Source organism: Dunckerocampus dactyliophorus, chromosome 7 (genome assembly GCF_027744805.1).
Source record: "Dunckerocampus dactyliophorus isolate RoL2022-P2 chromosome 7, RoL_Ddac_1.1, whole genome shotgun sequence".
NCBI lineage: Eukaryota > Metazoa > Chordata > Actinopteri > Syngnathiformes > Syngnathidae > Dunckerocampus > Dunckerocampus dactyliophorus.
The window spans coordinates 32,272,701-32,288,192 of NC_072825.1; the positions used below are offsets into that span (position 1 = coordinate 32,272,701).

General features: G+C 44.3%; 1 protein-coding gene across 2 annotated transcripts in view; it reads left to right on the forward strand.

Annotated features, from left to right (window-relative positions):
• The window catches only part of LOC129184722 (raftlin-like), a 152,238-nt gene that overhangs the window by 96,801 nt on the left and 39,945 nt on the right, over positions 1-15,492 (forward strand). For both annotated transcript variants that reach the window (XM_054780945.1, XM_054780946.1), the window contains 2 exons: positions 3,657-3,860; positions 13,670-13,779. In XM_054780945.1, the coding sequence (XP_054636920.1) occupies positions 3,657-3,860; positions 13,670-13,779 (314 nt within the window). The remainder of the gene's footprint in view (positions 1-3,656; positions 3,861-13,669; positions 13,780-15,492) is intronic.

The following is a 15,492-nucleotide window of genomic DNA, read 5'->3' on the forward strand; positions in this document are numbered from 1 at the left end:
GGTCTACGACCCAGATATTTCGCATAAGAGAAAAAGAGACTTTAATCCCGGCAGTCATCTCTTGACAAATCAGACAGTCACCTCAGACTGAGCTTCCCCGCCAACAAACATGCGACATCAACATCTTTGCAGCTCTGATGGATTGTAGATTAGTCAAACACACGTCAACATGATGTAATGTTACGGTCACAGTCGGCGCCACAATCTGATGAGCCTTCAGAGCGACATGCTAACGACATCCCAACAACAATAACAGTTTGCTAGCTGTTGACTCCTCATGTAGCAGAAAATTGACCATAACGACCCTTTTAGTTGTGTATTTGCTGATGCAGAACCAGCTCGTATGATTGCTCAGTCCTTTGCTTTGCGATGCAGAACCAAAAACACAACTCGTCTTTTTTCTTGGCCTTAAAGCGACAAAACAGCACTATTGGTTCTGAGGAAGGTCACCCACAGTACCCGGCACATGCCAGCTGGGTAAAGACATCTTGTTTGTCTTTATTATCTCTGAACCGGGAGGCCTTGGTAAAAGATTGATGTTATTTTCTCTTGTGTACTGCCTCACAGTAAAGTATCTGTTCATCTGCAGTTTGCACTCACAGGCGCTCGAAAGAGGATCAGCATAATCTGATATCATTTTTTGAAGGTTCTTCTAGATTTTCAATACCGTCCACATTCTAAAGACGATAAACACACTAAAGATTACAATCTGTCACCTTCATTTCCTTCCTCTTACGCTCTGAAAACAGTACAGTATTGTAGCACTGGTGGTTGAAAATGTCTTGTCACTTGGGTGGTACCCTGAAACAGAGCCGTATCGCCCGCTAGGCAATATAGGCAAATGCTAAGGGCGCCGTGGCGTACGGGGGGTGCCAAAAAAAAATCAAATCACCTTTAACATAATTAGAGTATTACAAGTAGTTATTACTATCCACCCATGCATTTTCTTCCACATATCCGAGCCTAAAACAAGAAGCACAGGCCCATTTTGGCCCCTTGTGCCCAAAATCTTGTCCTTTCGGTCACTATCCAAAGCTCTGGAGCTTATGACCTCACTCATGAACAACGCCCCAAGCTACTTAACTCATTCAGTTCCAGCCAGACAACCCCTACAGTACGGCCCTTTTTAGACAATTTTGACAGATTTTTCAAGGCACAGGTTCTATGGGTGTGTAAACATGGAAGCTACCAAAACAAAGATTCGTCTTTCATCAGAAAAAAAGTTCATTTTTACCTTTTTGTGTTCTTTAGTAATCAGCAGTAGAACGTACAGTAGGTAAGTTTCAGGAAAATGTCAGTTCCCAACCAGGAAAGGGAGAAAACAAGCTTTTTGTGAAAAGATACATTTCAAGCAGAACTTCCACTTTGACACAAATATTTTTTGCTTTTGTGACAGCTCAAATATCTAAACAACTATATCAACATTAACAACACTAAAAATCATCCAAATAACCAATTATTTACAAACATAACACCATCAACTATTTACAGTTTTCACATTTGGAGCTAAATTATGTGAGTTGGAGCTGAACTATGTGTGTGCATGTGTGTGCGTGTGTGTGTGTGCGTGTGCATGTCTCAAAATGTCCCTACCCTGTGTGTTTCTTCTTCCTCTCATGCTGCACTTGTGCCACCAACGTACAACTACGTCTTTGGTATTGAGGGAGTTAGACTCCTCCACTTGGGGCAGGATCTCATCCACGACCCAGAGATGGCACGCCACCCTTTTCCAGTCGATAACCAAGATCTCAAACTTGGAGTCCATAGTCTAACCTAATGACAATTCAGGTGTTAAAATGTTGATGTGAGTGCAAGGATCTGTTCAATCCACCAGTGGCTGGATGTAGTTGGTATTACTGTTTGGTGTCGTGGTTTACATGACGCCAGCGACCCTTCGCGAACGCTGTGTGTTTGGACGGGTGATGATTTGGGAACTTTCATTTCCAATGTTGTGCCGGTGCTGGTGCTTTGTGAATATTCCTCTGTGACTCCACAAAATGTCAACATTTGGGGGAATTTGACATCCGGCCTTCGCGTCCGTCTGAGCAGCCTGACAGGAAGCGCTAATGAATGATTCATCCATTGCTGCGATGACACCAGAACCGGAGTGACTGATCTGCCACTGCTACCTCGATGTGTGTGCGTGTGTTTATGTGGGCAGGCCAGTCGGTGGTGATGTCACACATTCTGCTCTTCCATCTGCTTGACTGGGGTTCACGTGCACTAAGCAGACGACTTCACGGAGAGCTTTTGTGTCTTTCCAAGTGCAAGCGGAGGAAATGTTTCCCAGTGTGACAAAAAACAAAGCAAAAAGCCGGCTGCATTCTGTATCCTTCCTCTTGATGTAAAGAGTGATCGTGAGAGTCTTTAATGCATTATTCACTGCTCCACCGCACATTAACTGGCTTACAGCATAAATGCTCCCTTTTAACCTACCAGAAAACAATAGCGGGAATATTTGAGGACTTGCAGCGTTAGCAGCTTGTAAACCGATTTTGATTCGCCGCACGTTTTGTTGTAGTAAAAGTAAGCCACGGGGCGGATTTTGCATTTCAGCACTTATCACGCCATCCAGTCGCACACAGCGCAGCGTATGCTAATGGACACAATGCACAGAGCCATGAGATAGGACTCAACCTTTTGGATTTCTGCAGCTTTTGGCAAAGCACAGCACGTGAAAGCACACTCGTCATTGCAACCGACAGGAGGGCATCCTGACTCTCGCTAATCAGAAAACAAATGAGCCTCCATTCGTTCATTTTCATGTCGCTCACTTTGTCCATCACTGTGAGTAAAACATCCGTACTAACAGTCAGTGTTGGGCAAATCACTTTAAAAAAGTTATTCGTTATAGTTACTTTCCCAAAAAAGTAATTGAATTAGTAACGCAGACATCATTTCTACTTCACGTTACATCATCCATGCTGAAGTAGTGCCTGTACTTCCATCCTGAAAACTGCATGCAGTTCTTGTGTGCCTTAGAGATGTGACGTTGGTGAACGAGTCGAGTGTTTTGAGTAAATGAGTACCGATTCCCAGTTGCATATGACTCCTTCTCCGCACCTGCAGAGATGTTTACAAGGACCCTCATGGAAATGCCACGGTTGTAATTGTTACATTAAAGAAACGTTTGGGCTTTTCTCGATTGCAGATTTAACCCTGGATCCTGACAGGGATATCATGGTTTTGTGTGAGTGGTTCATTAATTAACGTGGGAAGCGCCTTGAATGCCTTGTTTTTCTTCTAACACACACCAGCTGCAGAGCAAGAAGCTGGATTACACACAGACAGAGCAGCGAGAGACGCTCTTCGTGCCTCACTCGCTCGGCTGCAGTAGAGGAGACGACTGGAGAGACGTCGTTTTCAAGTCAAATAAAGACAGATGCAGATATGCACAGCAGTACGCAGTTTAAGGTTTCATTTTTTATGAAGTTAACATTGCATTTATATCATTTGAGTTCACCTCAACTTGAAAGTTTGACTCCATTGTTACTTGGAGTCAGCAGGTTCGGAGAACGTGTCGTATGGGTTCTCATTGTTTGGGTCTCAAAAGACGTCACAAAAGTTGGCGCATCACTCCAGATGCTAACTGACCACACGCCATGCTAATGAAGTGACGTTAAATGCTTCATAGGGTTGGTGTGGTGTCTCCACAGGGGTGGAGCTACTGGCCTTGTACAACCACCCTGCTGTCCGTGAGGGTCCCACCAAATACTACACGGTCAAGGTCCCGCTGAAGGTCCAGACCTGCGATGAAGGCATGAAAGAGGTGGAGGCCAACTGGCTGGACCACATGACTCAGCACTTTAATAACGGTGCCTCGCTGGTTGACGGACACTTCCACCTGGGGGGCCTTAACGGTAATGTATATGTGTGTGCGTGCTTGGAGATTCCTCAGAGTTGTTTTGGCATCCAAGGTATTTCCTGTTTGGGTTCTTCCCACCCAAGGGCGTGTCGGGGGGCGGATTAGGAGGTTTCTTTCAAAGTAAACAACAGTCACAAATGAGTCATTTGCCAATGAGAACGCCTCCACAAGCCTTGGAATGAAATGTATTATTAGACTTCCAGCTTTCTTCTTCTTATTGTCATCTTCACTTGTTGTTCGGGAATGAACAGTTGAAGCTTTTACACAACAAACAACTCAACATTTCCTGTTTTACAGTACAAAAGTTTGTCCGTTTGTGGCTAGCAGCTAATGGTATCAAACAGCAGCTCAGCTCGGGGCAGCGACCCAATCGTCTCAGTGTCAATTCATGGCTTAGATCAGGGGGCACCGACGTGGTGCCCGTGGGCACCAGGTAGCCCCCACGACCACATGAGGTGCCCGCAAGCCTGCTTTTCATTCAGGTTTCCAGTTAATAATGAAAGAAGAGTAGAAAGAAATGCATTGTGAAATACAACATGTGAGTTGTGGACACCAGCATTTTGTTCATGTTCTGGTAAAACAAGCATATTCGCTTTGTTTGGGTTTAAAATAAGCTCTGAAAATAAATGTTACAAAAATGAGTAGCTCTTGGCCATTTTCATTTTGTAAAAGTAGCTCTCACAAGGAAAAACGTTGGTGACCCCTGACCTAGATTGTTTTAACTTGAGACAAAAAAGCTTTTCTTTATCCTCTAACTGCGACATTTCTTGTGGTTTTCCGTGATAAATCAGCTGTTTGGGGGCTTTTTGAAGCGACAGATATCAGTACACATGGAAGAAATGAGTCAGAACTGAAATGAAGCAGCGAGTGTTGACTGTCCCCAAATGTGCAAACATGCAGCGCTACAGTTTCCTGTCGTGCAAAGCGACCTGATTGGGAAGTCTGGTCATTTGTTGGCACTGGTAATGCTGCTGCAAATCTTAGTCAGATTAACGTTTTCTTTTGGCATCCTTGACAAATACGAGTGGCTGTGAGCCACTCCCAACATCTAATCCGGACCAGCCGTGATAAGTGAATTTCTATGAAGTAGGATTCCTTATTTATGAATCGAGTATTTTCTTAGCTAAAGCATAAAAAACCTGTTTACGACCTTCTAAATCCATTTTTTAAAAGGGATGTCCCGATCCCATCGCTGCCGAGCCACTGTATTTTGAAGATGGATAATATCGGCTTCCGCCACGATATCGGGCCAATCCAGTTGCCGTATCACGTTGGTAACTCTGAGCCACACTCCAACATGGTAGGTGTGGTAATGCGCCTCAAAGCTGGTTGCCACTTGACTCCCACCACCCGCAAGAAGAAGAAAACGGAACATCCATTTCGTCCTCATTCCCAACTGCCCTGGCATAGGACCTGGGTTCGATCGGAAGCCCTGTCACGACCACGTCATTCATTGGCATGTTCTGATCCATGTCATCTATGGTGATTTTCATTTGCTCAATGATTTAGTCTTTTTCTTCAATCTCTTTTTTGAGAGTGGCTCTCAGTGCTGCATTACTTTCCTGTAATTCTTGGTTCTTCACTCAATAGCTCGCCTCTGTCTAATTATTCACAGCGCCACGTAAGAACACCAGCTCTCATTGAACGCACAACATCAATCATCAAGATGAAACACTTCTAATCATCAAACGTACTTATTTGCTCATCTAACACACGCACAACAGTCTTCTGCACTCTACTTGGCTACTCCTGCACTGTGGCTGTTCAAATGAGGCGTTCGAGCACATTAGGTACATTTCAGCGTCCGGCACTAATGTAGTCAAGCCGTTTTCAATGTTTATTCACATACCCCCTACAGCAATACCCACTTTGGGATTTATAGCATTCAGATTTAAATTGGATGGATATCACATAAAAGTTCATCTAAGGAGGAAAAAAAACACAACTTCATAACATGTTTGTGTCACGCTGATGTCTAAAGCACGGTACTCACACTCAAAATTTTAACATGCTTCAAACAAAACTGTGACCCGTCTTCTGTGCACAAAAATATGTCCGCAGTAGATGACAGAGTATGAATACAATGTTATCCGTAAGAGCACATGATGGGGCAAGGATGGAGTTTCAAAGCCACATGATATGAAAAAGCTGTCATAATGATCATATAAATATAATTCATGATAATCTGGGATAGGCTCCAGCATACCTGTGACCCTAGTGAGGGTAAGCGGCATAGAAGATGGATGGATGGATCATGATAACATAAGATATGTCTATATGTGCCCTGCCATTGGCTGGCCACCAGTCCAGGGTGTACCCCGCCTCTCGCCCAAAGTCAGCTGGGATAGGCTCCAGCATACCCCTGTGACCATGATGAGGAGAAGCGGCATAGAAAATGGATGGATGGATAAAATATTTCCTATTTGTCCACTGGCCTGAGCTATAAATGCATGATCTGCATTCATGAGCATAACATGTGTGGATGTGCATGTGCAGGGCAGAAACCCTCACAAACCGTGCTGCGTTTTTCAACATGTCTGTCACGTTCTGCTATGATCTGATTAAGCGTTACCCCACCATGCAGAGAAACGGTGGCAGGAAGCTTCAATAAAGTCTTTCATTAACACAAGATGAGTTCTCACAGAGCGAAGCGGTGCATAAATGTCCCAAAATAACAAAGCAGGGCTAGGAGGCACAGCTCGGGCTAACAAAAACTCACCATGGAAGAATACCAGGGAACAAGAAAACAGCTTAGGGAGATGCTGCGGAATGCATCCAACATGCAGGTAACAAGAGTCCCGAAGAAAGAAAAAGAGAAAAGAAAAAAATGGAGATGCGAACGGCGTGTATGGAGTGAAAGCACAAACAATGAACTACAGTAACCCCTTGTGCAGCTTCACTCTATCACTGTTTTTCAAAATGATACTAATTCATAAATCCTGCTGTTTTGTGGTTGAATACAGATGACGATTAGTTAAAAAAGATGCATATTTAAGCAAATGTTACTTTTTATATTTTAAATATGGCAAAATGAAGTAAAACACAAATATAAGGCATTCAGAAGACTAATTCATAGACATTGTGGTGATATGTAGTATTCTACGCTGGTCACTAGGTGTCATTAATGTTACTGTAATGTTGGGCGAGACACACAAGCACCAGTCTTGATCACTGGAACAACAGGATTTTATTGCAGGTTGGAATGATCTCCCAACAGGCACCATAATCCCTAACACGGGCTACTATCGTGGCCCAACACTCAACTCTAAACCCCCAAACTCACTTCCTGTCCACCTCCAACCACTCAGCTCCCCTAGCACATTTACAGTAACACACAAACATGAGTCTTACTTTTGTCTTGAATGGCTTATTTTCTCTTATTATGTCTTATTATGTCTACTATATTGGGGAATGCAAGCGTAAAGGTGACTGTAGGGGTGTTGTTTCATGTCTAGAGAGCTCTAATAATGTTTAAAAAATGCATTTACCGCTCTAGCTACAAAAATATTCACTTTTTACAAAAGAAATCCTACTTCTCAAGGGTCTGAAACCAATCGGGTCTGGAACCAATTAACTGTGACAAACGAGGGATTAGTGTGATTAAACGTCGTAAGCAGGTGCACTTTAATAAGAGTGGAGTTCATTCATACAGTGCCACACAGGAAACAGAAATAACAAAATGAAAGCACCAAGCAGGAAACAAAAGCAATAGCATAAAACAATCAAACCAAAAAGTCCAAACTGTCAGGCGGAACGTGACAATGTCGCCGACAGAATATTTGCAGAAAGGTTTTTTTTTACACAAGGTGGCTTTCTACAGCCTGCGTCATGTCTTCAATGTAATTTTGTAAAATAAACAGTACAATGCCACACCTGTACATGTACATCTGACTCCAAAGGAGTCAGTGCCTCACCAGCCATGACCCTCAGCGTACATCACTGGTCTAAATGTATTTCTACTGAATATGCTTGCAGTAAATGTTGTGTACAAACGGGTAACGCAGGTTGTTCCAGAGAGCACCCCATGTTCCTGTCCTCCTCCATGTAAACATGTGTTGTCATGGTGACATGGCATCAGAGCACATTAGGGTCTGTGTTTGCAGTGTGTGTGTGTGTGTGTGTGTGTGTTGCTGTGACTACAGGTATTAGAAAGGTACGTTCATATATCTGCACACTGCACGCGTTTGCTTACACACACACAAACATGTTGATGATGTTGCCACTGCCTCCCTGGAGTGGTGTTTCCTCAGGAAGTGCGAAGCGGGAGTTTGCCTTTGTCACTTGAACAGCTTAAGCCCTCTCTAGAGCTGCAATGAGGATTTACAGCCTTTCTTGTGACACGCTCCGCTATTCATACGCACCGCAGTCGGCGCGCTGCGACTTCTAAAATTGGGCAAAGACAACAGCAGAGAAAGAGGCGCTGCCTACGTGAGACTCAAATAGGACTGAAGTCATGGCGAGGTGTGCGTGGATGTGTTTCGTGAACAGGTTTTGCGTTTTTTCCGTCTTCTTGACGTCTCACAAATGCAGGAAAAATGCACATCAGCTGGCACGAGCGTCCACTGTGGAGGCCGATTATAAAATCAATTAAAAAGCTGACATTCATGCAGTGAGATAATCCTTTTGTTACACATCAGACTGTGCAGGACTAACAAAGGATTTGCTGAGCATTAGCCGTGATCCACAAACGTTACTGATGCTGCTTGTTTTCTTTGTTTTACATCGTCTAGTGTAGGAAAGAAGCATCAATAATCATGTTAGCATCTTTTGCTACACCACAGCCTCGAAATATTAGAATGAGCGCTTGGACACCACTGCAAAGCACAATAAACATTGTTGAAAATGAAGTGGTCTATTGGATGAGTGTGGAAGTGTACCCAATGAAGTGCATGATGTGCTTTTAGAGGTTGAGTTGTTGAGACTCGTAGCAAGGTACTTTGAATCACTACAGTTAGCAATGCCTATGACACATTTACCAAAGAAAAAAATGCTACAGTAATCCCTCGTTTATCGCAGTTAATCGGTTCCAGACCCGACCGTGACCGTGACAAATGAATGGAGTAGAGGCGATGTTGCCACCCGTGTGTGGCGCCCATTATTCTGCCAGGTAGAAAGTGTGCCAAAGAAAAGGAAAGTCATGAACGGATGAACATCATAAAAAGCTCAGAGAGAGAAGAAACGCCCGCCAAAAAGCGCTCCACTGTGGCGACCATCATTAAGGATGAAGATGATTGAATGTTAATGAATGCTAGAGGAGTCATGGATTCCGTGCGCTGTTACAAGGAGAACTGGGAGAAGGGGGGGGGGTTATCCTTACAGTCTAGACCGGGACGATAAGGTAGGATAACCACGAAGATAAAAAGGAGGAGTTGTTCTTTTTTATGACTGTTTTTAATCTTTGTATTACTTATTGTATTTGACATGTCCTTCATGTGTTCTGTGACTTAGGAGATCATTGAGGTATAACTCGTGTAACGGTGCAAAAGTGCGTTGGTAAAGCTCACTCCCCTGAAACCTTAAGAGACACACTGGACATTGAGTGGACAGCTCGGGATTTTGGCTCGATGGCTCGCGCTCCCGTCTCTCATTCTGCAGTCTCTGGTTCAAGCCCAGGCGCGGCGTGGGGATGACTGAACCAGTCGGGTTCCATTTGGGTATAAGTTCAGACTTACAAACGGGACTTACATCACAGTCGAGGAACGGCTCCTACTAACTGCTACTGATTGTACAATTCCTACAGGCAATTAGAAGAATCAATCCATGTCCAAAATGGCATGAAAAAGAGTGCCAGTGCCAGACATATTCTGCCCAGCAACACTGACGCCTATCACACACAATCACAGACGCCGGTCGTCTTGTCGGCCCGTCTGAAATATAGATAAGCTGTCAGATGACTGGAAAACCAACAGCCGTTACCTGTTTAGGGGTCACATGCTCACTCCACACTACCAGTGCAGAAAGGCCCAAAGAAGGCTAAATGCATGCATATTTCATCCCCTATTTAAGCATCATCAAAGATGGCGCCCTCCGTGGCAGACGTCTCTGTCTCACTCTCACGTTTTTTTCTATTTTTTGCTATTTTATTGTTCATTTTGGACATTCAACACACTCACGCAGTACATTACAACAGAGAGACACTTTTGAACATCGGCAGGGTTCACCATGAACTCTCATTTAGCCTCTCAGACTTTGCCTTTCTTCTGTGCCGGGAGAACGCAGCAGCCTGCGGACCTGGTGAGCTGAATACCCGGCGAGCAAAGCATCCGAGGCGTAAACGAGGCAAGCGGGCCGGCCTGCATGCTAGGCTAAAAGCTAGAGCGACTAGGCCACCACTACCAAGCCTGCTGCTAGCCAACGTCCGCTCCCTTGAAAACAAGATGGACGAACTAAGAGCAAGGATTACAGCTCAACGTGAGATCAGGGAATGCTGTGTCCTCACCTTCACAGAAACCTGGCTGACGGAGGATATACCGGACTCGGCGATCCAGTTGGAAACATTTGCTGCTTACCGGGGAGATCGGACTTTAGCGTCTGGTAAACACAGAGGTGGCGGCGTCTGTGTTTACGTAAACAAACGGTGGTGCACAGACGTACAGACGATGGAAAAGCACTGCTCGCCGGACATTGAGCTGCTGATGGTGAAATGCAGACCTTTTTATTTGCCTCGTGAGTTTAGCGCTGTGTATTTAACTGCTGTTTACATCCCACCACGAGCTAACACTGCTAATGCACTAGGCCTCCTGCATGACATCATTGATAAACACCCAGACGCTGTATTCATCATATCTGGCGATTTCAACCACTGTAACCTCAGGACTGTCCTCCCCAAATATTACCAGCATGTGAGCTTTCCCACAAGGGAAAATAACATCCTGGACCAAGTCTACTGCAACATGAAAGGTGCTTTGAAGGCTGTTCCAAGACCCCACTTTGGAAAGGCTGACCACATCTCCATATTCCTTTATCCAACATACAGACAACTTCTTAAACAAGCTCCCCCTGTAAGTACAGCAGTTAAAGTGTGGAATGAAGAAACTGATCAAGTACTTCAGGACTGGGATGTGTTTAAAACTGCAGCGGGGAGGGAAGATTGTACTGTTGATTTGGATGAATATGCTTCTGCTGTTACTGGCTACATTAGCACATGCATAGAGACTGTTACCACCACCAAGTATTACAGAAAATACCCTAACCAAAAACAGTGGATGAACTGTGATGTAAGGGCTAAGCTACCTCACAGAACATTGTTGGGGCAGCCCTCCCCTCACTGCAAGACATTTATAAAACCAGAGTCCTACGCAGAACACACAACCTCATCAAGGACAGCACACATCCACAACACTCATTATTCACACTCCTACCGTCAGGCAGACGCTACAGGAGTTTGAAGTCCAGGACCACCTACCAACGTGACCCCTGCTGTAGTAGATATAATCAGAGAAAATAACACACACAGGATAAGACAGAAATAAAACTCCTGCTTGTGTGTGTCGCAGTTAATGTGTTCCGGTGCTAGTAGGGCAGCATAATGGGTGGTGGACAGGAAGTGACGTCAAACTGCAATGTGGCAAGGGACTGAAGGCAACCTATTGATGACTAAGCACCAATCATGCATGGCACTGACACTGAGCAGCTTTCATCCAGTCATGGCATCTGCAAGTGAAAGAGAAAGACAACCTGACTATCGCCTTATACAGTCATGTCCCGTTGTGTACTGCACGTACTTTTGCTCCAAACACCTTCGCACACAGTCTGGAAGCTTTGAAGGAGGAGGGGGCGGAGCTAGAGCTAACAATGTCTGCAGTGGAGCGAACCGGCAGATGTCTGAGATGTTTTCAAACTGAGAGTGCACGGGCCTTAATTGTGTTTTGGGGTGGGGTATACCATTCGTCTGCCTTTCTATGCTGCTTCCTGTCGCTGCAGCCACAGGCCTTGCCCCTCCCAACACTATTATTGTGGTCTAATAATGAAATGTGGAGTATCTTGTGTTGCGTCTGGGCTACAACAAACTGTATTAGTGTGTAATGGCATGGCATTCATGACAAAGCACTCAGACTAGCCTGGAAGACTGTGTGTGTGTGTGTGTGTGTGTGTGTGTGTGTGAGGTCATGAGGCCTGCAGTGGTTTTCTGTCTAGGATGCCAGTCACATGACAATAAGCCATGCAGAGAGAAAAGGCGTCTGTGCGTGGATGAGACTAACAGACAGGTTCAAGTATCTCCACACCTCGTAGTTCGACCGCACTGACGCATTGCCAGCGTTCATCCATCATCTCCTGAAGCTGGGAGCTTGATTGGTTTGTCATCAGACAAGTCTTTTCTTCATGACATCCCAGTCGAGGAGTACACCATCCCAACTCTTCAAGAATTAAATGAGGTTGATTTTCATGATGGTTATCTTTGCTTCCAATTTGTGGGACCACTGTGGGGGGGAGAGCCTTGTCTATTCCCAAAGCACGAAGCAAGTGCCATGCTTGGAGGAGTGGAGGATCGAGGACAGTTCCAACATTGGTGACACTCTCCAAAAGTGTGGAAGCTTTTCCACCTGCAAAGACGCCACAGCTTTCACTCATCACTTCCTGGAGGTTTCCCGATACTCATGTCATTGTACAATTTTGTTGTGTACAGTAATCCCTCACCGCTTTGTGTTTTCCTTTTCGCAGCTTCAGTCTATCACCGTTGGTCAAAAATACATCGTATTATTCAATCATTCTGTTTCGTGGTTGAATAGGTAAAAAATACATAATTAGGGAAATGTTACACACTTTTGCATAAATGAAGCATTTTCAAGCATAAATAGACTAAAATACAAATATAACGCAGGCAGACGAGATGTAGTATTCTACACTGGTCACTAGGTGTCAGTAATGTTACTGTAATGTTGGGTGAGACACACAAGCACCAGACTTTATTGCCACAACAACAGGCTTTTATTGCAGATTTGAATGATCTCTCAACAGGCACAACAATCCCGAACACGGGCTACTGTTAACAAGCTAAAACTCAACTCTGAATCATGTTTACTGCATTGGGTAATACTATATAGCATAGTATAGAGGTGTTGTTTCATAATGTAAATGTCTGATAATGTAAAAAACAAACATATTGAGGAGGTCTTCTGTGCTCTAACTGTGAAAATCTTCTATTTATATAAAAAAGGAATCCTATTTTACGGAAATTCACTTATCCCGGTCGGGTCTACAACCAATTAACTGCGATAAACGAGGGATTGGTGTACAGTACTATATGCGTCCATGACCACTTGAGAGTAATTGAGACGGCCATAAAAATGTATCTCAGACACATAGCTCGTTCCTCCCGCTCCGAACCCTCCTGCCAGCCCAACGTGGACGTTCCCCTTCCATGTTGGATCACCAGTTGTAATAAAAGTGATGTAAATGATAATCAGGTGGCATGGCAGTCATGGTCTAGCCTTTAGCCTGGTTGTCAGGCTCGTGCTAGAAGGTAGCAGACTAAGCCACGTCTACATAATCCACACTTCTTGCCTGCAGTATGACTTATCGTCATATATGAAGTCATGTGTGTTCACGTTGCTGCAAGTTTTGAGGCCAGATTATAAGAAAGGTGACCTTGGGTGCTAGTGCCGCTGAAGGGCGCCTACATCTTGCACTGGTGCCACGTCAGTAGTACATCAGGCTGTATGTATTCTGTACATTTTATGCATTAGTCTCACGTATTATTACTGACTTAGGGCGGATGAGGGCATATTTTAGCAGGAAAAAAAGAATGTTTAAAAATGTTTGACCAAAAATCGTGAATTTGCAGGGTTGTCTTCTTGTGTGCAGATGCGCTCCCCAAGTCGGTGGACAGTGTCTTCGTGTTTCAGGAGGCGAGTGACAGCGAGGTCAGTGCCATATATGACGCCATCGTGGTGGAGCAGTGGACCATCATCGATGTGAGTAGTTAGCAAGACCTCTGTGGAATGTTTCATCTGTCACATTTGTCAGGTTTCTGGGGTTAAAATCATCCACTGGTTCTTTTTTGTCGTCATCACTGCCGTTTTATTGGTCTTGAGGTGGTATTTGTTAATGGCTGTTAAAATGCTACAGTACATTTTATTGACATGGACCCCTTGTGTGTGTGTGTGTGTGTGTGTGTGTGTGCTATGTCACTGTAAAGAAGCTCTTATCTGTTCCAGATTACATCTGTCCACAGCAAATGTTTGCTGTTCAAATGTATTTCTGTCCAATGTCGTTTAAAGGTGTGTGGCTTGTCCACGTGTACTGAAGTACATACAGCAGGGGTCACCAACGTGGTGCCCGTGGGCACCAGGTAGCCCCCACGACCACATGAGGTGCCCGCAAGCCTGCTTTTCATTCAGGTGTTCAGTTAATAATGAAAGAACAGTAGAAAGAAATGCATTGTGAAATACAACATGTGAGTTGTGGACACCAGCATTTTGTTCATGTTCTGGTAAAACAAGCATATTCACTTTGTTTGGGTTTAAAATAAGCTCTGAAAATAAATGTTACAAAAATGAGTAGCTCTTGGGTGAGTGAGTAGCTACTTTTACAAAATTTTCATTTTGTAAAAGTAGCTCTCACAAGGAAAAACGTTGGCGACCCCTGAGGTACAGTACGGAAGTGTGTTTGTGTATGTAGTAGTAGTAGTAGTAGTAGTACTTTATTAATCCCACAGCAGGGAAATTCACTTGTTACAGCAGCAAGCAAGATACACAAGTAAAGAATACATAGTGACTACAACATGGTTCAGGTGGTGCAGGTGTTGTAGAGCCTGACAGCGGTCGGTATGAAGGACCTGCGGAGCCTCTCCTTCTTACACCGTGGGTGTAACAGTCTGCTGCTTGTGTGTAGTATGTTGTTGTGGATGTGTGCAGATGCTATCTTGGTAATTGAATTTAGACTTTTCCGTGTGTGCAAGGACATCTTCTTGTCCATATGATGCTCGGATTCTGCACTGACCGACTAAACGAGCTAAACGAGCTAATGGGGGCCTCGGTCCAATCAGCCGGTCACGTTGCTCGTGAGCGTGAGGTGAGGATGAACTGTGAAGTCTGTTTACACTCCAAGGTCAGCTTCTACCAGCACAGAACATTCTCTTTTACTTGACATTTTACATTTTCAGCATTTCTTTCCCCAAAGCATACCAAGCGTGGCTTGTATAAAAAGCTGGAAAGCAAGTTTAGTGCATTCCTTCTCACGCCACTCCACTAATTCAAGTATTTCTCCACATTTAAGCTTTCTGCCTTTATCTGACATCACTTTAAACATCTTTCTCCTCTACTATACAATTTATCGTACTAGAATGAAAATAAAGGAATGCACACATCAGATTCAAGGTCAAATCTGACTGTCCTTAAAGGGTCCCTATTCTACATTTTTCTACAAGTTTTCAGAATGATGTATGTTTGTACTCCTTTCACCATGATGTGGAAGTGCCATATCATGAGCTTGCTGTGTTTTTAACTTACCCCTGCTACTTCAGGGTGCTCAAGACCTACCGTGCTCTCGCCACACCACAGGCAGGAGTGGACGAAGGACTGTTCCACGCTGGATATGCACGTCTTCTTTACCATTTGCTGATAATCATTAGCACCTAACCGGTTAAGGGGGTCCTCAGCGACTGACCAGTCGTAAAGGCGTGAAAT